We start from the raw sequence: 27,112 nt of genomic DNA on the forward strand, positions 1-27,112 counted from the left end.
AAGTGGTCGATGCCTCTTTTAAAACCCATTTGAAGGGTAAACATTGGAGCAGTTAATTGCTCAGAACTGCATACAAGTTGGGTGAAGCACAACAGTGGAACACCAATCAACTGCCAATTACGTCAAAGTTTAGAGTCACCGGTTTAAAATCACGCTCAAGAGAATGAATGTTTTCTTGCAAAAAGTGGAAGGGCACTTAAGTTGATTGTATACTTGAAGGACAATTGAAGATTAAAGAAAGAGTGGTGTGTTTTTGACTGGGCACATATCAACAAGAAGATCTGCATAAACATCTTTATGTAACAGGAGAGATGTACAACATCTCAACCTTATGTAAATGTTTTCCATGTGTGTGTTGAAGTCAGTATCTAGTGTAGCTTCTCCATCACAATCAAACCATCAGAGGATGAAATAAAGTGATTTGTCCAGTGGCACCATTGTTGGGTCCAACAATGACATCCTCCATTCTGTTCCATATTTTATATCATATCAAGGCAATTTATAACAATAAAACTCCAGTCCACTTAAAAAATATTAGCGGTGACAAAAACTCCTCCAAGATTCCTGCTGTACCATTTTGTAACCCACAAATCCATGTTTTGATCTCAAGTCAACTTTAAGAGCACTTGAGACAAGACTCTCATGTTTAACATTCTTTGAAAAATACCACTACACCACTGCACTGCTTACTGTGATGAAACTCATACTTATAAAACAGCACACAAAATTACAGTCTTCGAAGAGTTGCAGTGAACACAACACCACAGAGTACGATGGAACTGTGATAATCAGAATGTGTCTTGTTGTTTTTGTGGTCTCGAGCAAAGTTTCCTGCATGGACCACTGAGCAGAATAAAACCAGAATAATATCATCCGTTCCCTCAAACCAGCTGTCCACTCATGAAAGAAGAGCTCTTGTGTAAAATTATAAACAGGAATCTTTGCTGTCATCAGGAATGGAATGTCATAACATTGTTTTATTTTTAGCTTTCTATATCTTTCTTTTCATATTTTGTGATGTCTTGGTTTTCATTTACTCAGTCATTCATTCAAACACTCAGATTCAACCACTAAAACATTTGCCAGTCTTTTCTGAGGGTGTAAGAGGTGTGACTTGTGGTTTGCAATGGAAATAGCTTGTGTTATTAAGATCAATTTTTAATCTGTCACTTTTAATCTGTTGCCAGGGAATGCTGGGACCAAAAGGAGATAAGGTACATTTACCCGACAATACATTCCAGCATGATAAATGTGCAATTTATGGAGCCATCAAGGCATAATGATAGCTGATTCAAAGAAACTTATTCACGAGCTAAGAGTTGCTCTCTCCACAGGGTGACCAGGGAGACATGGGTCCCAGGGTGAGTGTCACAAACATCTAATATTATGCTCAGTCAGAAGTCTTAGTTTACAGAGATTGCACTGATCTGAGGATGCCCCTTGACCTGGAAGTCAATTATAAAGCCATTTCCTTCCAGATGGCAGGGCTTGGTTGCTAACAGTTTTACATTACTGTGTTGATAGACGTAAAATCTTTATCTGTTCGACTAATTCCAATTACAACCTCAATGTGGTATCTATCACTGTACCCCTGCGTCCACCAAGCCAGTTTTCTCCTCATTCATGGGGAAAAACTGTGAGCCTTAACAAATCAGGAATTCGCCAGTGCAGATCGCACCACTTTTCTATCTAAATCTACTTGAACTATCATTTAAATCATTTGGCTCCCTATGCTTCTTTTCCACCATACCTCATGACCATTCAGCACAATTAGAAACATGTGCTTTGGCTGCTCTCTTTCTTTATGTTAAGAACATGTGTTGTATGTGCTACACTGTTTTTGCTTTACGCCATCAGTCTGACAGTAGAAAAGTGAACCAAATCATTGAGAGTGGTGACATGAGCAGTCCGGAAAAGGAAAACAGCCTCTCCCATGGGCCGTGTTCCTCTTTTTGTGTGGATGTAAGAGCCAAATTAGCGCTTTTTCAACTGCATTGAAGCAGGAGGAGTATGACCCTTTGGAATCCATTAAAGCTCTCATGGGACAAGGACCCCTTGACCTGGAAGTCAATTAAAACCGTGTTTCCTTCCAGATGGCAAGACTGGGGTTTGTAGTACAGGTGGATAGTTGACCTTATGCTTACTCCTGTCTTGTGACTTTTGTCCTTTGCCCAGACATAGAAGAAGCAGATCAGAATCAGAATCAGAATGAGCTTTATTGGCCTGGTATGTTTACACATACAAGGAATTTGTTATAGTGACAGAAGCTCCACCGTGGAACAGAAAGACAGCAACAGGACAGGACACAGATAATAAAAGAATAATATACACATAAGCAATGTACAAAACACAATATATAATATAGACAATTATGTGTGTACAGGTCTGATATGTGCAAATTTGAAATGAAAAAATAAGTATGTGTGATGAATAAATAATGTATAATAATGTTCCACGTTTATTGTTCATGAGATGGATTGCCTGAGGGAAGAAACTGTTTCTTTGTCTGGCCGTTCTGGTTCTGAGAGCTCTGTAACTTCAACCAGACGGTAACAGTTCAAAGAGGGAGTGTGCTGGATGTGAGGGGTCCAGAGTGATTTTACCAGCCCTTTTGCTCACTCTGGATAAGTACAGTTCTTGGAGAGTGGGCAGGGTTGTACCAATGATTCGCTCAGCAGTCCGGACTACCCTCCGTAGTCTTCTGAGGTCAGATTTGGTAGCTGAGCTGAACCAGACAGTAATTGAAGTGCAGAGGACGGATTCAATGATGGCAGAGTAGAACTGTTTCAGCAAGTCCTGTGGCAGGTTGAACTTCCTCATCTGGCGAAGGAAGTACAACCTCTTCTGGGCCTTTTTCACAATGGACTCAATGTGATTGTCCCACTTCAGGTCCTGAGAAATTGTGGTGCCCAGGAATCTGAATGACTCCACTGCAGTCACAGTGCCGTTCATGATGGTGAGTGGGGGGAGAGCAGGGGGGTTTCTCCTGAAGTCCACGATCATCTCCACAGTTTTGAGCGTGTTAAGCTCCAGGTTGTTAAGACTGCACCAGACAGCCAGCTCCTTAACATCCTGTCTGTAAGCAGACTCGTCACCGTCCTGAATGAGGCCGATCAGTGTGGTGTCATCTGCAAACTTCAGGAGCTTCACAGAGGGATCTTTAGATGTGCAGTCATTCGTGTAGAGGGAGAAGAGCAGTGGGGAGAGAACGCAGCCCTGAGGAGCTCCAGTGCTGATGGTGCGGGTGTTGGATGTGAATTTTCCCAGCCTCACTAGCTGCTGCCTGTCTGTCAGGAAGCTGGTGATCCACTGACAGATGGAGGTGGGGACGGAGAGCTGTGTCAGTTTATTATGAAGGGTGTCCGGGATGATGGTGTTAAAAGCGGAGCTGAAATCTACGAACAGGATCCTCACATAAGTCCCTGTTCTGTCCAGATGCTGTAGGATGAAGTGCAGTCCCATGCTGTCATTTTCGCTGATCTGAATTGTAGGTGTGGGGGAGAGGGGGGTTGCTGGAGGTGTGAATGGTTGTGTGGAGAAGTTTTCAGTGCGGGTGTGGGGTGATTTTCCAAACCTGCAGTAGAACTCATTCAGATCGTCTGCCAGTTGTTGATTCTCCAAAGTGCTGGGGGATGGTGTCTTGTAACTCGTAATATCTTTCATACCTTTCCACACTGAAGCAGAATAACTGGAAGATAATTTGTTCCTTAGCTTGTCAGAATAATTCCTCTTTGCCACTCTGATCTAATTTTCCAGTGTGTATTTGGCCTGTTTATACAAGACTTTATCCCCCTTTCTGTAAGCATCTTCTTTGGCCTGACGGAGCTGTCTGAGTTTTGCAGTGACCCATGGTTTGTCATCGTTGTAGGTTAAATGAGTCCTGGTAGGAATGCACATATCCTCACAGAAACTGATATAAGATGTTACAGTCTTTGTGAGCTCTTCCAGATCGTTTGCAGCAGCTTCAAAAACAGTCCAATCAGTGAGAGAGAAACAGGCTTGTAAATCCCTCTCTGTTTCATTAGTCCATCTTTTAACAGTTCTTAATACAGGTTTTGCAGATTTAAGTTTCTGCCTGTAGGTCAGAATAAGATGAACCAAACAGTGATCAGAGTCCTAAAGCTGCTCGTGGGACAGAGTGATATGCGTCCTTTATCGCTGTGTAACAGTGATCCAATATATTACTCTCTCTGGTGAGACATGTGATGTGTTGTCTGTATTTTAGCAGTTCGTGAGAGAGATTTGCTTTATTAAAGCCTCCGAGAATGATTAAAACAGAGTCTGGGTGTTGTTGTTCTGTGTCTGTGATCTGATCAGCAAGTTTCTGTAAAGCTGATCTTGCGTTTGCTTGCGGTGGAATGTAGACACTCACGAGAATGAACAAACAAATCTCCCGTGGCGGATAGAACGGCTTGCAGTTAATGTTAGATCTGAACAGCATATCTTGTTTAACACAGTTACATCTGTAAACCACCTCTCATTGATGTAAAAGAACGTCCCGCCGCCGCACGATTTCCCCGTTGATTCCGCGTCGTGATCTGCTCTGATCAGCATGAAGTTAGCCAGATGTAGCACGCTGTCCGGTATGTCGTCATTCAGCCAGGTGTCCGTGAAACACAGAGCAGCAGAGTTAGAAAAATCCTTGTTTGTCCGGGACAGCTGAAAGGAGTTTGTCCGTTTTGTTGGGTAGAGAGCGGAGATTCGCCAGATGGATGCTAGGCAACGCCTTTCTAAATCCGTGCTGACGAAGCCTCACAAGTGCGCCGGCTCGCTTCCCCCTTCTGTGCGTTCTGAAGCATTTGACCAGAGCTACGGCTCCGTCAACTACAATGTCCAGCAAAACGTCCAAATAGTCAAAATCCGGTAAAAGATTTTGTGGTGTGTTCTGCTGAATGTTCAGCAGGTTATCCCTGGTAAAACTGATCGTATTTGAGAAACAAAAAACAGGAAAAACAAACAGAAAACAGTACAAACACTGAAGAGCAAAGCACTGTAGCTGCCATCTGCAGCGCCATCTTTAGAGACCAGTGGCGGCTGCTGGTCTTTCAAAGAGGGGAAGCTCATTTTCGGCCTACATCATAAAAATTGTCCATTTATTTATACGTAAATTCTGTCATCGTGTGCAGCTTGCTAGCTGGCTAGTTCACCGCCTGGCCTACTGTATGAATGAATGAATGAACAAACGATCTAAAAAAACATTAAACTCGATGGAGGAAATGTGGGAATTAGGTTAAACTGAAACAAGGAATGTGGTGTATATAATTGTGTGAAATGTATAATGAAAATTGGCCAGCAATTTCGCCAAGCAAATATCAAGAAATAGGTTGCAGCAGTTTGTCTTTTGACTACACTTGCAAAGTCCACTATGGGACTGAGCTCGAATCAGTGTTGCCAACTTCTTTCGATGGAAAGTAGCTAAAGCCAGTTTGAAAAGTCGCTAAATGTCGCCAGATGACGTCATGCGCTAATTACCATATTAATTACCTCATCTGGTCATATTGCCTTTTACATTGTTTGTCTCTCTGTGCTCATACTGTATTTTAATGCAGCCAAATTCTCAATAAAACTGTTCTCCTTTATATATTTTACTGTTTATGTTGTCAGTCAACGGGATAAATATGAAATAGTGACTGAAACGCAGCCCTTTAAGAATACATAACCAGCTCTCCCTCCCAAGAAGTTAGTCTGCACAAAAATCCTAATTTATAGTCGAGCCGTCGTCTGATGAAATCAAATAATACACACAAGATAAGACAAGACAATTCCTGTGCTGTGATTTCGGCTATATTTGCATGTAAAATTAGAGAAGCAACATAATATCTATTTGAACTGAACGCGCTGCTCCTCTCAGCCGCTCACTGAACAGAGAAAGAGGTGCGTGCGCGCTGACCTCGCGCCGTTGCGGCAGTACCAGCGATCACAGAGACTCGCTAAGGTTTGTCAAAGAAGTCGCTAGATTTGTCGCTAGTCACTTTTGGGGAAAAAGGTCGCTAGGGTGGTCTGAAAAGTCACTAGGGTGGTCTGAAAAGTCGCTAAATTGGCAACACTGGCTCGAATGGCTTCAGCATCAGCGACTTCTTATAGGACACAATCGCTGTCAATCAAAAGGAGATGCAGTCTTTCGACAAACCCTCCAATCATCACGCAGAAGCCCGGAGTCCAGTCCCACCCACTCCTCCATTCACCCCCAGAGACGCTGAGCGTCCGGGGGCGGGACATAATCGCAGCATTTATCCAATGAGCGTCTAGTTTTGAAGCACTGAAAAAAACTGTTCAAAGCAGCTCCATAGAAGTCAATGGACGCTGGGCTTCAACAGGCAAATACACTGATGCTACGGGAATATATGAGAAGGAAATCGAGTTACCTGCTATATGTAGCTGATTCTGAACGAACTCGTCTTCGAGATTAACGTGTTCTAACGCATTTTTAATCAATAAAATGTTAACACAATAGTACATGTTTGACCATAAATTTTTTGACATTATAGGGGAAGCTGAGCTTCCCTTGCAGTCTTAAAGAAATCGCCACTGTTAGAGACTCACAAAGTAGTCTTTGTGGTATCTGAGGCAGCCAAGAAGTATTTTCTGCTAAGTCATATGCAGGGTTGTGCGCCATTCAGAACTGAATTGAGAATTCTGTTTAGTTTACAGTTTGTTTCCTGAATTTGAAATGAGGTAGAAAACAAGATGCAGAATTGCAATTCAGATTTCAATGTAAGGTAATGAAATTGAATTTAAATAAACAAAAATTCACATAACTTTAAATAAGAAAAGCAAAGTTTGTCAAGAGTATCTTGGCATTTTAACTTGACAAATCCTTGTTTAAGAGTTCTGGGGAAAAAGGTTTAAAAGGTCATGAAGTTTATAAGCCTTACAGATAGATAGATCATAGAGATCATGTCGTAAAGACTTACCATTCAGAATACCCCCAAAACCATCTAGCAACAACCCAGAACACCAGAGCAACAAACTAAAAACTGCATGGTAATATTTTGGTAACCATGAAGATCATGTTGGCAAGTTGTGCATGGGCAAACACCCATTTTCTGCTGACGAAATAGAAATGTAGCTTGGGCATGCTGTGGTTGTTCTCTATGGCTTTTCAGTACAGTTCCTGCAGAGTAAGTTTTTGTGCACAAACTCCCTTGATAATCTGTGAGAAAGAAAAATCATAAAAAAGTTTCTCCTGGGAAAAAGTAGTCTTTCTTTTGTGAATCTGTTGCAGACCTATCTAACCGCAACTCTAAACATAAACCTCATTGCCATGTGCTCCCATTGAAAGTTAATCATATCCAGAAGGTGTATTTGGGCTTGGTTTCTTAAAACAAAAGAATAGCCAGAATCACTCACAGGATTCAATTTCAAGTTGAAGCTCAGTTCTGCACAGAAGTACAATATAAGATGTCATCACCCTCCATTATATGTATCGTAACAATGTCATTCTCCGAATCATCTCCTCTTTCTCCCTTGTCATTTCCTGCCTCGGTTTTCTTCTATATGACCTCTGACCTCCCAGGGACCACCGGCCTACGCTGCCTCTGCAGGCCTGCTCAGTAATCAGATTCTCACGGTTAAGGTTTGTCCTTCCCAGCCTATCATCCCTTGTCCATGTTCACAAACATCTGTGCCTCGTACCTTACTTTATTTAACTTTTTTTCCCTCTTCTCCTTTGTTCCCACAACCCTTTACACTGAGGGAAGATGGTGCAAGCTGAATCTGTTTCTCCAGCTGTGATTACTGGCATCACTGCTTTCTTTCTTATTCACTCTGTCCATCTTTCTCATTATCTGTCCTCTGCTGTTAGATGGTCTTCCCTCGCTATGAGCATGGCTTTCTCTCTGCTACAGTTGACCACCGCACTTTTTACAGGCGCCTTCTAAAGGTAGAGCTGGATTTGTGCATGCATGCCTTGCTGCTTTTCTCATTTTCTCCATTTCTTCTGTGTCCTTGGCCTCAATTAGCTCATCTGGCAGTTTACAATGTTGTGTTGCATGCCTGTTTTGAATTTCAAAGAGAGGATAATTGTTGTGTTTATTGACAAAAGAGACAAAAACATGTTTGCCAGACCACAGCAAATAATCAAGCCAAAATAACTTTTTGCCTTTTTAAGCTGTAAAAGTATCTTGCATTATCTTAATATGTTAATCAATAATCGTTTTTGTGAGGAACATTTTATCATTTGCCGCAACCAAACTCAGTATCAGTGCTCAGAATATCAGTGATTATATGAGACAAAATGAATAGGAAACATGGTTAGTATAACCAAGGTAGGTAAAGTACCTATTTGAGATCAGAAACAACAGTGAAACAAAGACAATATCCAAATACTTGTTCTCTCTCTGTATTTAGGGTGATCAAGGTCAGGCTGGGCCCCCAGGTCCCCCAGGAACACCTGGTCCCAGAGGGCCTCCAGGAAACACAGGCAGAGATGGGCCGCAGGGCCACCCAGGAGAGCCGGTGAGACACTTTCATTTTATCTCACATGGTCTTTTGTGCCTGTGTCTGCATTGAGCTCACTCATTCTACAGCTGTTGTGACTCATATATGAGTCACACTGTGCTGAAGAACCCGCTCAGAAAACCAGGTGCAGCTTCTCACTGAGCTGAATCCTGTACTCAATGTTGGGTTCAGATATATTGCATTTGCTTCTAAATTTGTGTTCTTGGCAGATGATCCCATATCAGTGACATGGTTTTAAAAATACATAGCAATGATAGATGAATGATAGCAATCATCAAGTGGTCTAAATGTATTTGTATGTTCTGTGGAAGGCGTATGACCAAGAAATGTACATCCAATCAAAATGCTCGTTCCAAGCATTTTGATGGACTTTCCTACCTGCCTGTTAGCAAGTGTTTTGCATACCTCTGCGCACCCGGTTTGCACAGTCAGGATACGTCATCAGTGTTCACATATACTATGCAGACAGAGCAAGAACAAACATCAACAACCGGATCTTCCTTCCTGGTATTGTAGTACTTTTACTAACTGTACTATAACGTTTTCTCACCAGTGTATGACTTATGATGTACTGTAGTAACGTTGTCTCTGGTCGTCTGGTCTGTTCGCGTTCATGCATTAGGGAGGCGTGGCTTTGGACGCCAATTTGCAGAGAGGGTGAAACGTTTGCTTTCAGTGCTACCAGGATAAAGTTCGCATTTTCAAAGATCTCCTACTGCACATTTAAAGGGGTCATCAGATGCAAAATTCACTTTTCAAGTTGCTTGAACATAAATGTGTGTTGGAAGTCTGTGTAGACATCTATCCTATAATGATAAAAATCCACCCAGTGTTTTTTTTTTTAATCCCTATTTTAAAACCCCCTTTCTCAAATCAGGCTGTTCTGAGATTCCTGTCAGAATGACGTAGTTCTGCACAGGCCGCACCCCCGATAGTTGATTGACAAGGCTGTCTTACCTTAGACCCGCCCTGAGAGAGCTGAGAGCTGTCCACCATTGTGTCAGCTCCGGTGCAGGGGAAGACAAGAACATCTCCGATTAAGCGATTGAGGTGTTTTGTTGTTGGATGTAATAATGAACATAGCAGTCGTCATTTACTCCCTACATCTGAGCCAATGAAGACATTGAACAATGAAGAGGATTAATGTTACTTTTGCTTTGAAGTGAATGCGCCAATCCCCAATCTGCCTAAATGCGTTTATATTCGCGCAAAACATTCGTGATCCATTTTGCACATCTGATGACCCCTTTAAAACAGGTAGCTGTAGAAAACATTTCAAGTGCAATTGTTTTTATGTGTTCAGAGTCACTAAAGTGTATTGACAAGGGTTGTTCTTGGTGATTTCTAGGGTGAAAAGGCTGTGAAACATCAAGTCAACAATCAACTGTCAGCTAATGTTGACTCCACTTTTGCTCCACTCCACTAGTAGGATCACAGTCAGCAGCTCTTCAGCTGTTTGAGCATATTGAATTGGTGAGGCAGACCACTCTGATTGGCTGTTCAAAGCCTTAAAGTACAAAGAGCTCACCCCCATGTTTCTTTAACATTTCTTAGAGCCTGGGTACCTCCGTTTGTGTAAGTCTAATGGATTGCCAGTCAAGGCATCCTTAAAATCCTCATCTTTGAATAGGGTTGCTTTAACATTTAGTTTTTCATTAACTTGTAGTTGTTTAATCTTCCATCACCCCAAAAATCATACGAAGCTTCATCATTCCGTTCTCAGTAATGCGTTATATAATAGTCTGTGGAGTCGTGAGATACTTAGTGATTGAACTTGCAGCTTCAGAGTAAGTAACTTTGATGGTTTATGCATTTGTAGTAAATTCCCAATGTTTTCCTAAACCAGTTTATCCCAACATATGTTCAGCACTTTATTTCCTTTTCAGACTACCATCTAATCCAAACAAAGAATGGTGCAATGATGAAGGGCAAAAATTCTCACCCTGCTCTCTCCCTCATATTGGGAGCAGATGTTCTGGGGTCAAGAAGCTCAAAGGCCATTTCCTGTTATTGTATCCCAAATTGTGTTTATATATGCCTAAGTGAAACCACCTCATTAGGCCTGATGCTGTGCCTTTGTCTCTCCGAGAAGTGCTGTGGAACATGACAAACAGACACGACACTGTGGCACATATCATTTTTTTATCAGACAGTAGATGTTTCTGTTGAGTGTCTGTAGGAATACATGAAGACGTACAAATTAATTTGATTTTAGGCAGGTGTTATGCAATATTTCTTCAATGTTAAATCCGTAGCTGACTTACATCCTTGGAAGCTTACATGATGACTGTCAGAAGAGTCTGAAATAGATGTTTAAAAGGCCATTGTGTGGTTGTTTACTGTTGTTTTGGTGTGTTCCAAAGTTACACTCCCATTAGCAGAATAACCTCGTCTGCATTTAGAGAAAGAATCTGTGTCACTTCAGAGCTGCTGTCTGCAAAGAATTTAGAAACATTTGGATCATTTTCACTGTTTAATATAGTTTAATATAATATATTTCACTGTTTAAGTAATATATATATATATAGATTTAAGTAGTTATACTATATATCATAGATCTAAAAAGGTCTAGCATTTAGTGGACAGTCAAAAGAGACCTGCTCCTTTAAATATGACTAATTTCTTATGTTTTCTCTCTAAAAACAGGGTCCTCCTGGAAAAGATGGAAATGAGGTAGAACATAATAATATATATATATATATTTTTACTTTTTATATGAACTCATATTTTATTATTGATCTACAACTTAATGGAATTAAGTAATGCTGTTAAACGAAAGTGACATGTCCTATCTTCATTACGCACTGGCTTATGTAAAGAATATTTTTTTACAGGGACCAAGAGGGCCACCTGGCATGCAGGTATATACATGTGTCTATGAACATATGTGACCCTGGAGCACAAAACCAGTCCTAAGTAGCACGGATATATTTGTAGCAATATCCAAAAATATGGGTAAAAGTATGGGTCAAAATTATTGATTTTTCTTTTATGCCAAAAATATTAAGTAAAGATCATGTTCCATGAAGATATTTATATATAAATTTCCTACCGTAAATATATAAAAACTTAATTTTTGATTCGTAATATCCATTGCTAAAGACTTCATTTGAACAACTGATTTTCTTTTGATTTTCTCAGTATTAAGATTGTTTTGCACCCTCAGATTCCAGATTTCAGATAAAAATAATAAAAATAACAATATCAAACCAAGTAGTATTTGTAAGATAGTACAAGTAAATGCTTAAAGCAAAACACACAGAAAATAAGTTTCTTTCAAATACTGATATGATAGATATGTTATTCAAAAATTAGAAAAAAATATTTGGACCCTGTCAAACATTATTGGAACATCAAATCACCTTGGTACCAGTTTGATAATAGGAGTTTAAGTAACTAAATAATTAACAAAATATTTTAAGATTTTGATTAAAGGTTACAAAGACAAATTTTTTCTGTGTATTAACTTAATAGATTAATTGTTCACCTCAAGACTAGCAATGTGTGGTAACAAAGTAAATAGTGTCAATTTTGATGTCATGCAGATTTAAGCATTCAGAATTGTCCAAATACTGTATATATGTACATTTAATATTCACTACTACTTATTTTTCATTGCACAGTATTTGCCAACAAAATTAATATCCATTGTTTTCTCATTAAGGGTATGAATGGTGTCAATGGCATGCCTGGCCCACAGGGCCCTGTAGGGGACAAGGTTAGATTTTCACCCCCCTTTTTTCTGTTTTCATACACGCAAAGACAACCTTAATTTTTATGCAGTTGTTTGGCATATAGGGGGATAAGGGTGATCCAGGTACTGAAGGGAAGAGAGGGACTGATGGATCCCCTGGCATGAAGGTGAGCTGTCTGTTGATTATAATAAGAATATGCAGTTATAGTGTTTATGAGATCTATGTAGTTTCATTTAGGTTTGTTTACTGAGTAAGTGCACTTACTGAAACAATACAATAATCCTGATTCCTTAGGGTGAAAAGGGGGATGGTGGAGATCCAGGACCCCAGGTGAATGTTTAACAAAGTAATTTCTTCATTACATATTTCTTTTTTGAACATCTTAGATGTTTGACAGTCATTTCCATCTGTCTCTCTCAGGGAGAGAAAGGAGCTACTGGCTTCATAGGAAATGCTGATCTGGATGTTAGACTCAAAGCTCTACAGGTACATTTCAGTTAGAAAAATGGCAATTGTGTAAAGACCCTTCTGTTATCTCCTATAATTACTTTTTTTATTGATATTTTCTTTGCACCAATAGGGGCCTCCAGGACCTCCAGGAGAGCAAGGGCCAAAAGTGAGTTATAAGTTTTCATTGAAATGCATCGTCATACACAAGTTACTATTGCTGGGACACATACCATTCAGATATATCTCAAATATGTCTTCGTAACAGGGAGAAATGGGCCTACCTGGGGCATCAGGACCTGAAGGAAAGCAGGTTTGTTCATGCACAGTCTGATTATAGTTATACAAGAGTACTGCATTAAATTGCTTGATGTTTCATCCAGGGCCATAAGGGAGAGAGAGGTGATGCAGGAGAGCCTGGAGCAGCAGGGGCAAAAGGGGAAAAGGGTGAAATTGGACTGATAGGGCCTTCAGTGAGTATTACCAACATATTACATATCATGTTTTCTGCAACTTTATGATACATGTTGATTTGTCATTTTAGGGCGAAGCAGGGCAAAAGGGAGATAAAGGAGATTCTAGACTAGAGGACAATCTAGTGAGTTTAAAACACACACTTCTATGAAGATCCTATGTAATCCAGATGTAATTTAATTGGATTAATCTTGATAACTCTCTTGTAGGCCCAGATTATCTCTTTGCCTGGCCCACCAGGGCCACCTGGACCACCTGGGCCTGCCGTAAGAAATACAGTTTAATACTTCCATTTTTGAACATATAAAAAGCTTCTGAACCTCTTTTTTGTTAAGGAAAGCTAAGCGTACTTAACCTTTTCCCCCTGATTAATTTCTTTCAGGGATATCATGGATTGCCTGGACCCAAGGTGAGACTGGGAAGGACTGTTGAAATTTCATGTTCATAGAAGATGAAATATTTAACCAACCTAACATAAATTTAAATATAACACAGGGAGAGCCTGGTGAGGCAGTTAAAGGAGAAAAGGGCGATGCTGGAGAGAAAGGTCCACTTGGGCAGCGGGTAAGTTTCGCTGCAAAAAACAATATGCAGAAAGCACATCAAGACTGGGTTGATACAATTCTGCTGCTTGTGCTTAGGGTCTTCAAGGCTTTCCAGGGTCTAATGGCTTGGTAGGCCTGCCAGGTGCAAAAGGTGAAAAGGTCAGTGTTTTGTACACCTTAAACGACACGTTAATAAGACCTAAAATGACGACAAATAACCTTTTAATGTTGTTTCTTTTGCCATTGTGGTTTGTTTTCAAGGGGAAACAAGGTGAACCAGGTTTAGATGTAAGTAATCATTATGCTGTTAGTTAAGTAAGTATATGAAGTCATTACTTACTGAACATGGCTCTCCTGTGATAGGGTTTCCCAGGGCTTCAAGGAGAAAAGGGGGACAGAGGAGACAAGGGGGAGAAGGTTAATGATTTTTGTGTTAAATACTGCATAAATAGTGTATTATTTTAAATTAAATTCTTAATGCTGTACAAGTACAATCTGACCAGCTTTATTCCAAACAGTTTAAATTTTACCATACTGTACCTCTCTAATGTGCTCTTCTTTATTTCAACATGCAGGGTGACAGAGGTTCAATAGGAAAAAAAGGTCTGAAAGGACAGAAGGGAGAGCAGGGACCTCCAGGGCTTGATCAGCCTTGTCCTGTGGTATGTCATGAAACCACGTGAATGTTGTTGCAATGTTTTGTGTTTTTTTTTTTAAATCCCTTCAATGTAAGTGTATGGCAAAGTCAGCTCCATGTGCATGTATTGAAAGAATTTACTACAGTTAAAATTTGACATGGATGGGTTTCACTGACAGGATTCCAGTGGGTTTAGAGAACATGGTGGGGAGGCAGGGGCTCCATCAGATGCCCCCTGCCCTTTGGTACAGTATTTTATTGTTTTTCTTATGTGTGTGTCCACATCATTTCGATGTTTCCATCCTGGTTCTCTGGGTTCCCTTGTCCACAAACATGAGATCTGACTCTCAGGATGGCTTGGCATAGACCAGAGCTTCTGAAATTCTTTATCACAAGGTTTTTTATCATTTCTAACAATGCAAAGTTTACCCCATACACAAATTAATTCTAACCAGGGACATACAAAACTGCATATTTTTCAAATTGACAACTGTCAAGTGTTAAAAGGATAGTTCACCTTCAGTTGCTGGTCCCCAATAACTTCCATAGATTCCCCAGATTCACAGTTGGATAGTGGTTAAGAATATCTGCTCATTACGTCTTGACATCACGCTTCACTGCTTCTGGGTCCTAACACTCTGCCAGACTCCCCAAGAATACACCAAACTGTGCTAATATACACCCACAATGTCATGTAATACTGAAAAATTATAACCCTAACCTTTATCTCCATACTGAAATCCCATATGGCCAGACAGTGATTCAGCTAAAATATTAGTGTCTGAGACACTGTGAGCACGGAGACTGTAGTGTGCACAACTATTTTTTTTAAATGCTTAGCTAAAATATGTACTATTAATTAAATAATGCTCATAAATGGCTGTTGAGATAGAATTCACAAGTGAAATGAGTAGGCTTGGACCCGGAAACAGCATTCTTTACGTCATGACTTAACAAGAGGATTCTCCCCAAGCCGTCTGACGTCAGAGCGAGAACGCCATTCCAGGGCGTAAGCAAATTTTCAGTTTTTGATTAAAGATTATGACGGCAGACAATTTTTTTCCCCCTGGTGTATTATTGACTTGCACGGTTTAATTGTTCCCCACAAGACTAGTAATGAGCACTAAAAAAGTAAGTAACTGTTAGGGTTATTTTTTTATTTCATGACGACTTTAATAATTTTCAATACCATTGGCAAATCTACCACAAACTGTATATTGTCATATAGATATTTTAATATCTATTTTTTTTTTTTTTTGTCCATCCATTTTTTCAAGGCAATCATTATTTCAAGCTTTGAGTGGGTTAATCCATGTCTTCAAAAAAAAAAAAACATTTGCTTTATATGATGAACAGATTTTAGGCTTTTATATAGCCTACATACACTCACCTAAAGGATTATTAGGAACATCATACTAATACTGTGTTTGACCCCCTTTCGCCTTCAGAACTGCCTTAATTCTACGTGGCATTGATTCAACAAGGTGCTGAAAGCATTCTTTAGAAATGTTGGCCCATATTGATAGGATAGCATCTTGCAGTTGATGGAGATTTTTGGGATGCACATCCAGGGCACGAAGCTCCCGTTCCTCCACATCCCAAAGATGCTCTATTGGGTTGAGATCTGGTGACTGTGGGGGCCATTTTAGTACAGTGAACTCATTGTCATGTTCAAGAAACCAATTTGAAATGATTCGAGCTTTGTGACATGGTGTATTATCCTGCTGGAAGTAGCCATCAGAGGATGGGTACATGGTGGTCATAAAGGGATGGACATGGTCAGAAACAATGCTCAGGTAGGCCGTGGCATTTAAACGAAGCCCAATTGGCACTAAGGGGCCTAAAGTGTGCCAAGAAAACATCCCCCACACCATTACACCACCACCACCAGCCTGCACAGTGGTAACAAGGCATGATGGATCCATGTTCTCATTCTGTTTACGCCAAATTCTGACTCTACCATCTGAATGTCTCAGAACAGAAATCGAGACTCATCAGACCAGGCAACATTTTTCCAGTCTTCAACCGTCCAATTTTGGTGAGCTTGTGCAAATTGTAGCCTCTTTTTGCTATTTGTAGTGGAGATGAGTGGTACCCGGTGGGGTCTTCTGCTGTTGTAGCCCATCCGCCTCAAGGTTGTGCGTGTTGTGGCTTCACAAATGCTTTGCTGCATACCTCGGTTGTAACGAGTGGTTATTTCAGTCAAAGTTGCTCTTCTATCAGCTTGAATCAGTCGGCCCATTCTCCTCTGACCTCTAGCATCAACAAGGCATTTTCGCCCACAGGACTGCCGCATACTGGATGTTTTTCCCTTTTCACACCATTCTTTGTAAACCCTAGAAATGGTTGTGCGTGAAAATCCCAGTAACTGAGCAGATTGTGAAATACTCAGACCGGCCCGTCTGGCACCAACAACCATGCCACGCTCAAAATTGCTTAAATCACCTTTCTTTCCCATTCTGATATTCAGTTTGGAGTTCAGGAGATTGTCTTGACCAGGACCACACCCCTAAATGCATTGAAGCAACTGCCATGTGATTGGTTGATTAGATAATTGCATTAATGAGAAATTGAACAGGTGTTCCTAATAATCCTTTAGGTGAGTGTATAAACATTGATCAGTTACAAAAATCTCAATCTTGAACATTTGCTCATTTTGTGTATTTGTGTTTTTAAAATAGGTTAACTTTGTTGCAAAAGCTTACAGCACAAAGAAGCATTATCTCAAAATTTGATTTCAAACTGAATTGAATTTACAAAAAAAGACAAGCGCACACAGTCAGTAATAAAATTATAAAACAAATGACCGCAATTCAGTTGAGGTATTCTAAAATATGACAAGACTGAATTTTTAAAGGCAGTGTTTTAAGAGCAAAATATGTTGTTTATTTAGATAAATGGAACATCAGGTGGCTTTGACCTGTAATGTCTGTACAATGTAGTGATGCAGTTAGACAGACTAGGATATTTACAGTATCTCACAGAAGTGAGTACACCCCTCATATTTTTGTAAATATTTTATTATATCTTTTCATGTGACAACACTGAAGAAATGACACTTTGCTACAATGTAAAGTAGTGAGTGTACCGCTTGTATAACAGTGCAAATTTGCTGTCCCCTCAAAATAACTCAACACACAGCCATTAATGTCTAAACCGCTGGCCACAAAAGTGAGTACACCCCTAAGTGAAAATGTCCAAATTGGGCCCAAAGTGTCCACCATTGTGTATGTGTATGTGGCCACCATTATTTTCCAGCACTGCCTTAACGCTCTTGGGCATGGAGTTCACCAGAGCTTCACAGGTTGCCACTGGAGTCCACTTCAAGTCAAGTCAAGTCACCTTTATTTATATAGCGCTTTTAACAATGCAAATTGTGTCAAAGTAACTGCACAATATCAGAATAGGAAAATAGTGTGTCAATAATGTAAAATGACAAGATTAAACACTCAATTTTAACAAGTTAAACATCACAACATCAAGGAGCTGGTTGATGTTAGAGACCATACGCTCCTCCACCTTCCGTTTGAGGATGCCCCACAGATGCTCAATAGGGTTTAGGTCTGGAGACATGCTTGGCCAGTCCATCACCTTTACCCTCAGCTTCTTTAGCAAGGCAGTGGTCGTCTTGGAGGTGTGTTTGGGGTCGTTATCATGTTGGAATACTGCCCTGCGGCCCAGTCTCTGCTTCAGTATGTCACAGTACATGTTGGCATTCATGGTTCCCTCAATGAACTGTAGCTCCCCAGTGCCGGCAGCACTCATGCAGCCCCAGACCATGACACTCCCACCACCATGCTTGTCTGTAGGCAAGACACACTTGTCTTTGTACTCCTGACCTGGTTGCCTCCACACGCTTGACACCATCTAAACCAAAAAAGTGTTTCTTGGACTCATCAGTCTGCTTACAGACAGGAGGTTAAGGAGCTGGCTGTCTGGTGCAGTCTTAACAACCTGGAGCTAAACACGCTCAAAACTGTGGAGATGATCGTGGACTTCAGGAGAAACCCCCCTGCACTCCCCCCACTCATCATCATGAACAGCACTGTAACAACAGTGGAGTCATTCAGATTCCTGGGCAGCACCATCTCTGAGGACCTGAAGTGGGACATTCACATTGACTCTATTGTCAAAAAGGCCCAGCAGAGGTTGTACTTTCTTCGCCAGCTTCGACAGCCATGCAGACCAATTTGATGCAGTGTGCAGCGTATGGTCTGAGCACTGACAGGCTGACAACCCCACCCCTTCAACCTCTGCAGCAATGCTGGCAGCACTCAGTGAATTCCAGTGACCAGTATGAGAGAGTGAGAGCGATACCACCAAATTTAACACACCTGCTCCCCATTCACATCTGAGACCTTGTAACACTAACGAGTCACATGACACTGGGAGAGAAAATGGCTAATTGGGCCGACTTTGGACATTTTCACTTAGGGGTGTACTCACTTTTGTGGCCAGCGGTTTAGACATTAATGGCTCTGTGTTGAGTTATTTTCAAGGGGACAGCAAATTTACACCCGAAAAACTACTTAATTACAAGTGTGTCTTGCCTACAGACAAGCATGGAGGTGGGAGTGTCATGGTCTGGGGCTGCATGAGTGCTGCCGGCACTGGGGAGCTACAGTTCATTGAGGGAAGCTGTACACTCACTACTTTACATTGTAGAAAAGTGTCATTTCTTCAGTGTTGTCACATGAAAAGATATAATAAAATATTTACAAAAATGTGAGGGGTGTACTCACTTCTGTGAGATACTGTATATGTACAAATCAGACAAATATATCATTCCGAAACATTTGTAGCATAAACTTTCATTGTAAAGAAATTAAAGTAACCTAACAACGGTAGATTTTGTGGTAAATGAGTAATAGAACCGTGTCAGGTATTTCAGTATCAGTATAAAAATATAGATATTTATGATAACACTACCATGTAGTTTGTTTCTCTAAACTTTGAGTCCATAAATTACGCTGAGTTCCCTCACTGTCCGATCAGCTCTTCATCTGCTGCAAAGGCGGCTTTTCCCGCAGTTCAGATATCAGGGCTTTTATTGGTCCGTTTACGATCGGATGTCTTTATTGGCTACTGAAGTGCTGTCAAAGGTTTGAATATCAATTTAAATTGTGGGCGTACTCAGTAATTAACTATGATTTAAATATAACAAAGTAGATTACTTTGCTTAATTTGTACTTAAGTACAAGTAAAAGTAGAGCTTTAAAAAATATACTCAAAAAAAGTACAAGTACCCGAAAAACTACTTAATTACAGTAACGTGAGTAATTGTAATTCGTTACCTCCACCACTGCTTATTTTTTTGTAACATAATTATTTTATTCTCAAGTGCTTTTCCACTTTTGTAACATTTACAACAGTTACTTTTCACAAGGTTCAAACTTGCAATCAACCAATCAAAAACAATTTAGGTGGTATGATATTCACCAATCACATGAAACACCAAGGAAGAGGCTACCACAAGTGGTGCTGAAGTTATTTTTGTCACCACCAACCATCCCCCCTTGTTGGTTGCAGACCTGAATCTTGCATTATGACATTAAAGTCATAAATACTAATAGTTGTATTAATATGAATTGTACTCATAATAACAATCTTTCAAATAACCTTAATTTCACCACCTTGTCCTAAGTATTAAAGAAAAAAATAAATACATCGATTTTTCTACAGAAGCCATAGATTATTATTATTTTTCTTGCTTTCTTGTGATCACAACTTAATTTTTTTATTAATCATGTCTTAATCTTCTGGTAATGTCGACATAACAAAGGTTGTAATTATCCCAAAGTAATATATTCCGTTTGCACCTTTATTTGTGTACCTGATTGTTAGTTACAGTAATAAGCAGGGACTATGGTGTTTATATAGGACATGCTTCAGCAACATATTTTATGTTGTGTATTTGTAATCTTTGTTCTTATTTTTAATCATTAGTTTATTTGTAATCATTAAATGTATATTGATACGAACTGTGATTTATGTATGTAAAGATGTGTGCAGTTGATTATTTATTCAGTAATGTTATACAGTGTTGTAACCTATTGGACTTTATAAATTATTTGCAGGAAACCACACACAACTAAGCACTCTTCTGAAACAACATCCCAAGCTTGTAATGCACATGACATCAGTCACAGCCTATCCTACATGAAGAACAAAAATCACAAACAAATTATATATAATTTTATTTCAAACGAATCAGGAAAATAAAGTGGGTTAAATCCAAACAGCTTTTTAAAAAAAATTAAATAGATATCTGCAGCTTTCTAAAGGCGTTATACCTGTGCTTGCATTGTTGAATACTCTGTTGTTTGACATTTAAACAAGTCAATTACACAAAATGTTTAGCATACTATATCTGGAAGAAAAAACAACAGTGATTGATTAGCCTATATTTACTTATTCATTTATTTATTTATTGTAGACGTTATTATTAAGCAAAACTTTTTGCTGAAGTATCCTCAATATAGTGCATGGTTTATCTGTCGATCAGATGCATGTGAAAGTTGCATTCATTACTGTAGTAACAGTAGACTCCTGATGCATTGTTGACAGAAAAATGTAAAGATTATGAGAAAGTTGTGATAATGAGAAAAGTTTGACTTGAGAAAATCATGAGAAATTTACTTAAATTAATCACAAGAAAAAAAAAATATCCATGGCCCACTGGGACTTCCATATTTTTCAGACTCGCTAATCACTAACTAGTTGGTTCATGGACAACTAGTTAACAAAGATTATGAGAAAGTTGTGATAATGAGAAAAGTTTGACTTGAGAAAATCATGAGAAATTTACTTAAATTAATCACAAGAAAACAAAAATTATCCATGGCCCACTGGGACTTCCATATTTTTCAGACTCGCTAATCACTAACTAGTTGGTTCATGGACAACTAGTTAACCAACCAGAAAACATACAATTAGGGATGCACCGAAATTAAAATTCATGGCCGAAGCCGAACAAAATGAAACACTGGGCCGAAGGCTGAATAACGAACACGGTTTTTCAAAAAAACAATTCACTATTACATAAATTAAATAGCCAAAATTAGCTTTTTACTGTTTTGTCCTGCTTTTCAAATAAAAAAAATGTAATCACAAAACAATTAAAAAATATTTACTTAACACTGAACATTTTTTAACATTCTATAAGACATTATATCAACAAAGCACAATTTAACTTAAAATTAATAAGTTAACTAAAAATATATATTTTTTTGAGACCCCCTTCTTGAATCAGGCATGTATTCTTTTTACTGTACAAATAAATGCAGCCTTGCTAAGCAGAAGAGATGTCTTAAAACATTAATATATTACAGCTTCCAATTTGAACACTGTGTGAATGTTATAATAAATGCATAGGGTAATTATTATATCATTATTATTGTCTTATTTTATTTTACAGAACAACAGTAAAATTACAATACTAGCATTTATGAATGTTGATGGAGTTGTTGCTTTTTTTTTTATTTCATTTTGGCAGAAACCAGGAAGATCTTATTGCTTCTTTTTGTTGACAACAGCATGCAGATATTTAAATGATTCTCATTACAAATTTAGGAAGATGTTTGTCGCACATATCACATCGTCACGTCTTTAAAAAAAAATTATAAAAATGTTACTGAGCAAATGATGGGAAACTACGGAAGTTCTAAGCGGCCATGCATTATTATAATTTTTCTGTCTTGTTTTCTCGTGATCACGACTTAATTTTCTCGTGATCTCAACATAACGAGTTGTTTTGTCGTTATCACGACTTAATTTTCTCGTGATCTCAAAATAACGAAAGTTGTTTTGTCGTTATCACGACTTAATTTTCTCGTGATCTCGACATAACGAAAGTTGTTTTGTCGTTATCACGACTTAATTTTCTCGTGATCTCGACATAACGAAATTTGTTTTGTGGTTATCTGGACATAACGAAAGTTGTTGATCTCAACCTAAAAACCGTTTTCTCACGACGTAATTGTAGCTATCGTGAGAAAATCAGGGTCGCTATATTGTCTTCGACGATAAAGTTGCAGACCCGATAGCCTCCTTCTCAAGTGTCGAACACTTATGTGTAAGTCGTCAATCACTGACAGACACAGAGCTAAAATGTCCGAGTATGAATATGCATGACAAGTATTCTATCATGGATCAATGTAGTCGGTCACACACACAACACCTTCAATATTTGGGATGGTACTTATACCATATTTTTATTTTTATTATTTCAGTTTGAGTGAGTCCCTGATCAAAGTAAAAGCGAATACGATCATCCATGATGCTGCGATGATGCTGCTTCTATAGCATTTTCTCATGCCGAATACACAGAGAAAATTAAGTCGTGATAACGACAAAACAACTTTCGTTATGTCGAGATCACGAGAAAAATTAAGTCGTGATAACGACAAAACAACTTTCGTCATGTCGAGATCACGAGAAAATTAAGTCGTGATCACGAGAAAACAAGACAGAAAAATTATAATAATGCATGGCCGCTTAGAACTTCCGTAGGAAACGGTGTTTCAGCGCAGATTTTTCTCGCACATTGGACTTTGAACCCTGAAGCCACGAGCTCCTGCAGCGCTTTTTGAATACATGTAATTCGTGCGTGTTTTAGAAAACATAACATTCTGCAGTTTAATTACAAATTGTTTGAGGCCATTGCGCGATTTCAATCGTCATAGTAACCAGCAACAATCACCCCTCGGAAACATGAGATGTAAGCAGTCTCTCGCTGTCAGTGCTTCGTCTTTCTCTGACAGTTTTAAATAGGCCTACTTTCACACTGCTGACGTGTTTGCTGCATTTGTGCGTGCCTCTATTTGATCGCGTCATGTCATTGTTCGGTAGCCTATAATTTATTCTGTCTTTTCACTTATTTGGCCACCAATGTTGCTTTACATTCTGTGCATCCCTACAAACAATCCTTAGTTTTAACTCCAGTTTAAGTAGATTGAATCTATGTCTTGCCAATGAGAATATAGGTCACATGAAATAAATAATCATACCCACCTGGCTTTGTGATCGTGTTCATCTGAGCTGTGTTGACAATGTTCACATTCAGACTTGCTGCTAAAGGTGTTTCTCAGTGGGTTAAGCCCAATGTATTCTTCGGTTTTTACACATACATGAGGTTTCGCTTACAGTGGGCGTGATGCAAATTTCACCACCAGAATAGAACTATTATACTGAACACACGCTTCACGATTTTTGTAACCGTACATGCTTTGGTCGCACATGCCCACTGAATTTTTTTTGTACTAATTAGTTGGGTTGTTGTTTCACAATAGAAAGCAAAACTAAAAAGACCGAACAATGTTAACAAAATACTGGAGACTGCAGCAACAACAGAGACCAGCATTGAAAAGAGCTTGTGTGAGAGAGTTACGAGATGGCTGCAATTTTACTTTAAAAGAATACAAAGATGTTTTTATAGATAACTTTTGGAAGAAAATAAGAGCAGACACTGGACAAAGATGAAGCTTTCTATGCGTACAAAAACGAAGTATACTTTGGGCTTTAGTGTGCTTCCTTTAGTTGCACATAATCATTGGTGGCAGGTTTCAACTGTGAGCAAGTGTGCTGAACACATCCTAAAAAGTGAAGCCAAAACGTTCACCAGGTGGCTGGACCTAGTATAGGACATAAACCCCATTGGTAATCTAATAGGACGTGAGAAAAACAAAAACAAAACAAAAATATCAAATTACACTTATAATATTTTTTTTTCCAAAGATGGTTTACATCATTTTAAAGTAGTTATTATCAAGCTGTATGTTCAAGTGGTCATTTTTTGAATAAGTTTGCTTTTAGTTAGTTATTTAATGCTATAAAAAAGGGGTGTGGTGTCATGATTGTGATTGGGTCTGTGGGAGTTTGGGTGTGACTTTGATACAGAAGCTCCACCTCACGTTCACTACCGCGCAGACTCAGGCTCCAAATTAACCACTACTGCAGAGACTCTGGCTCCAAATTATGTCATTTTCGCAAGATGACAGCGGCCATACTGAGATGTTTTGGCTTCACTTTTCTATAGTCCCAGGGCTCTAGACTCATTCTTCCCACTGGTCGTGCTGGTGTGACTAACTTTCCCAACACATGATTTTTTCCCATGCACCAGCACATGATTTTTTTTTTCCGTTATCATAGTTTATAATTGTATGCTAACATAAGCAGGATTAAAGGTGCTTTATGTAATTTTTTGACTCCTCTAAAACCAAAAAATAACATGTTTGTAGATATTAAGGAAACATGTTACGTTTACATAGCTGTTTCTCTGAAAAATAATGCTATAGCCAGTAGCATTTGACAGCCACCTTTGCGGTCGAACTGATGAAGCACTCATACTGAAAGCGCCTCTCTCAGTCTCTTCGCAAGATCAGTGAACTCTTGACGCCTGCTGCACTGTGTTGTGGCTCTGCAGTGCATGCTGTATGGAGCATAACAGATGCTTTGGAGCATGAAACCATGCACTAGCACAAATGTGACCACGTCAACTTTTAACTGGCACATTATCAAAAAATGGCTGCAGTCTAGAGCCCTGAGTGAGTCCATCTTTTTTACAGTCTATGTGCGTTAGCCCTCATTTCCTCCCCACTTCATCAGTAAGAGTTCTTGGACATCATTGATTTCCTTCTCTTTATTTGCAGGGGCGTGATGGGCTGCCCATACCAGGATGCTGGCATAAGGTATAGTTATATATGTGATGTGGAGAAACTATGAGTCCTGCCATAATAGTGAGGATATTGCATTATGACTGCAGTAACTGCTTCCTTTTTGTGTCTTCTAACAGTTTTCTCCTATTGCTCTCTTGCAGTAATGACTAAGCTGGAGCATGGAGTGTATGTACATATTGATATATATTTTTGCAAGTAACATTTGCTTTTTCTCCCAATTTTTTTCTTATTTAATAAATTGGGTTTTCTTATGGGAGCCCCTGCAAAATAATGTCTGTATTGCTGCATTAACAAAGAGAGGCTCAACACTGCCACAATAACAAGTGTAGAAAAGCAATGAAGCGAGCATCATAGGTGCTGAGACTGTACTGATATTGAGAAGAGACATGAACTCAATGCTTGTGGATGCACAGATAATGCTGCTCTCTTAAGGAGAGAACATAACCCTGAACTTTCTAACAGACTGACCACTGTGTCTGCAAATGATTACTTCTTCTGTGGCTGTCTTACTTTCCTGGGCGCCATTTGAAACAACCAACCCCATCCATTCTTCGCTAAATTTTGCTTTGAAAGGAAGAGGCTTCAGGGCAGGGTGGCAAAGCCAAGCACCCACCTCAGCCCTAAAGGACACTGAATGGACTACATGGAGGGAGTATGCTTTGGCAGTTCAACTGGATGTTTCCAGTGAAAGGGCACACCTGTACTACAGGGAGGAACGCAATGTGGACGTTGCACTGTATTTGTACTGTTGTACATATGGGCAAATCTGTACTCAGGAAACTCTTTTCACTTGGTCAGTAGGAAATGGCTTACTGTCTTTTGCTCCTTTTCTCACTAAAATACACCAGTGGAGTGGTGGAAAAAAAGTAACTGATATCATGTAAAGTTGTCAAGTCTCGTCTGTTTATAAGATCCCTCATAAACTAAAACAACTTTGGTCTTTTAGCCTATTCATATTTTTGTGGGGTTGTCTGCATCCTCACTGAGCATTATATGAAGTGTGTGTAAATAAAATTGATAATTTTTACATTTAAAGGCTAGTGTGACTTATTGTCTGAATAACTCTGGACAGTGCTCTGTTTTATGTTCAGTTACTTTCACTTCACTCTGTTTGTTTAATTTTTTATTTATTTAAACTACTGTTTAATTACAGCAGTTTGTCTAAGTCTAAGAGAAACACTTTTAACTCTTGTGCTTTGTACACTGATGTACTTTGTACACTGATGTTTACACATCATTTATACATCAGTGCAAATGTTTCTAGACTCACAAGTCAGTTTCATTTGTTGTGCTGCCAAATGTGTCCGACTTTGATAAGCAAGTTAGTTAAAGTTGCCATGTTTATACTTGGCTACCTTACTACATCACATCTGGAATGAAAACATCAATAACCAATATTTGAAGTTAACTTTAGCGCCCCCTTGAGTACTGAGGTGTGTTACGGCCACAATAACACACTTTAGGAAGAGATCAAACACCACTGATTGAATTAAAGCCACATGACCGAATATTCCTATTTGCATTCATGAGTAAAATATCTGTATTGCCTAAGTATGTTGTATTCCCAGTAGAATATCAGACTATATACAAACATAACAACACATGTAGTTTCCGTAGTGTAGTGGTTATCACGTTCGCCTCACACGCGAAAGGTCCCCGGTTCGAAACCGGGCGGAAACAACCTTTTCTTCCCCCCGCTTCTCAGAATACTAATCACACCAAGAAAGTCCAGTTAAATACACAGGCCAGAAACATTTATACATACAAACATAACGTCAACCAGTAATATCAATACCTGGTTACCCCTTTTCACCTTATCCCTACAAAACAATTCTTGAATATCAATTTTTGTTAATGACAATTTAACTGGGATAAAAATCAGGTATTATCTTTAAAAGACTGGTTTGTATACAGTGCTATTTAAGCCCTCTGTAGGTTAATCCTATTAACAGTTTCCTTTTAAGTGTCTAGATAAAAGTCAGTTGATTTCGAGTTACAGTACAAGCTCGAAAGCAAATATAAAACGGAAAACCAAATTTAATCTGTACAAATTCAACTTCGGGCCAGTAAAATGTAATTGAAAACGCATTTCTGTCTAGAGCAAAAATATAATCTATGCCAACAACGAGTGTAAATGGATTGTGAACATTAATGAGAGAACTTTCTACAAGCAAAATC

The 27,112-nt window shown here is 39.2% G+C and overlaps 1 protein-coding gene across 5 annotated transcripts in view; it reads left to right on the forward strand.

The window, feature by feature from the left end:
- Positions 1 to 25,966, forward strand: part of LOC306856306 (uncharacterized protein) — a 150,855-nt gene extending 124,889 nt beyond the window's left edge. The window contains exons 7-29 of one of the 5 annotated variants that reach the window (XM_079395487.1): positions 1,188 to 1,214; positions 1,335 to 1,361; positions 7,517 to 7,576; positions 8,350 to 8,457; positions 11,107 to 11,133; positions 11,295 to 11,321; positions 12,125 to 12,178; positions 12,259 to 12,321; positions 12,450 to 12,485; positions 12,576 to 12,641; positions 12,736 to 12,771; positions 12,871 to 12,915; positions 12,986 to 13,075; positions 13,147 to 13,200; positions 13,286 to 13,342; positions 13,459 to 13,485; positions 13,572 to 13,640; positions 13,718 to 13,780; positions 13,883 to 13,909; positions 13,985 to 14,038; positions 14,197 to 14,283; positions 24,908 to 24,946; positions 25,075 to 25,966. In XM_079395487.1, the coding sequence (XP_079251613.1) occupies positions 1,188 to 1,214; positions 1,335 to 1,361; positions 7,517 to 7,576; positions 8,350 to 8,457; positions 11,107 to 11,133; positions 11,295 to 11,321; positions 12,125 to 12,178; positions 12,259 to 12,321; positions 12,450 to 12,485; positions 12,576 to 12,641; positions 12,736 to 12,771; positions 12,871 to 12,915; positions 12,986 to 13,075; positions 13,147 to 13,200; positions 13,286 to 13,342; positions 13,459 to 13,485; positions 13,572 to 13,640; positions 13,718 to 13,780; positions 13,883 to 13,909; positions 13,985 to 14,038; positions 14,197 to 14,283; positions 24,908 to 24,946; positions 25,075 to 25,077 (1,146 nt within the window). In that variant the 3' untranslated portion in view covers positions 25,078 to 25,966. Of the gene's footprint in view, positions 1 to 1,187; positions 1,215 to 1,334; positions 1,362 to 7,516; positions 7,577 to 8,349; positions 8,458 to 11,106; positions 11,134 to 11,294; positions 11,322 to 12,124; positions 12,179 to 12,258; positions 12,322 to 12,449; positions 12,486 to 12,575; positions 12,642 to 12,735; positions 12,772 to 12,870; positions 12,916 to 12,985; positions 13,076 to 13,146; positions 13,201 to 13,285; positions 13,343 to 13,458; positions 13,486 to 13,571; positions 13,641 to 13,717; positions 13,781 to 13,882; positions 13,910 to 13,984; positions 14,039 to 14,196; positions 14,284 to 24,907; positions 24,947 to 25,050 lie in introns of all 5 variants that reach the window. The other 4 variants (XM_079395486.1, XM_079395490.1, XM_079395488.1 and 1 more) reach the window with 4 other exon arrangements.
- Positions 25,967 to 27,112: the final 1,146 nt, after the last annotated feature.

The sequence above is a fragment of the Barbus barbus genome (assembly GCF_936440315.1).
Source record: "Barbus barbus genome assembly, chromosome: 36".
NCBI classification, from domain to species: domain Eukaryota; kingdom Metazoa; phylum Chordata; class Actinopteri; order Cypriniformes; family Cyprinidae; genus Barbus; species Barbus barbus.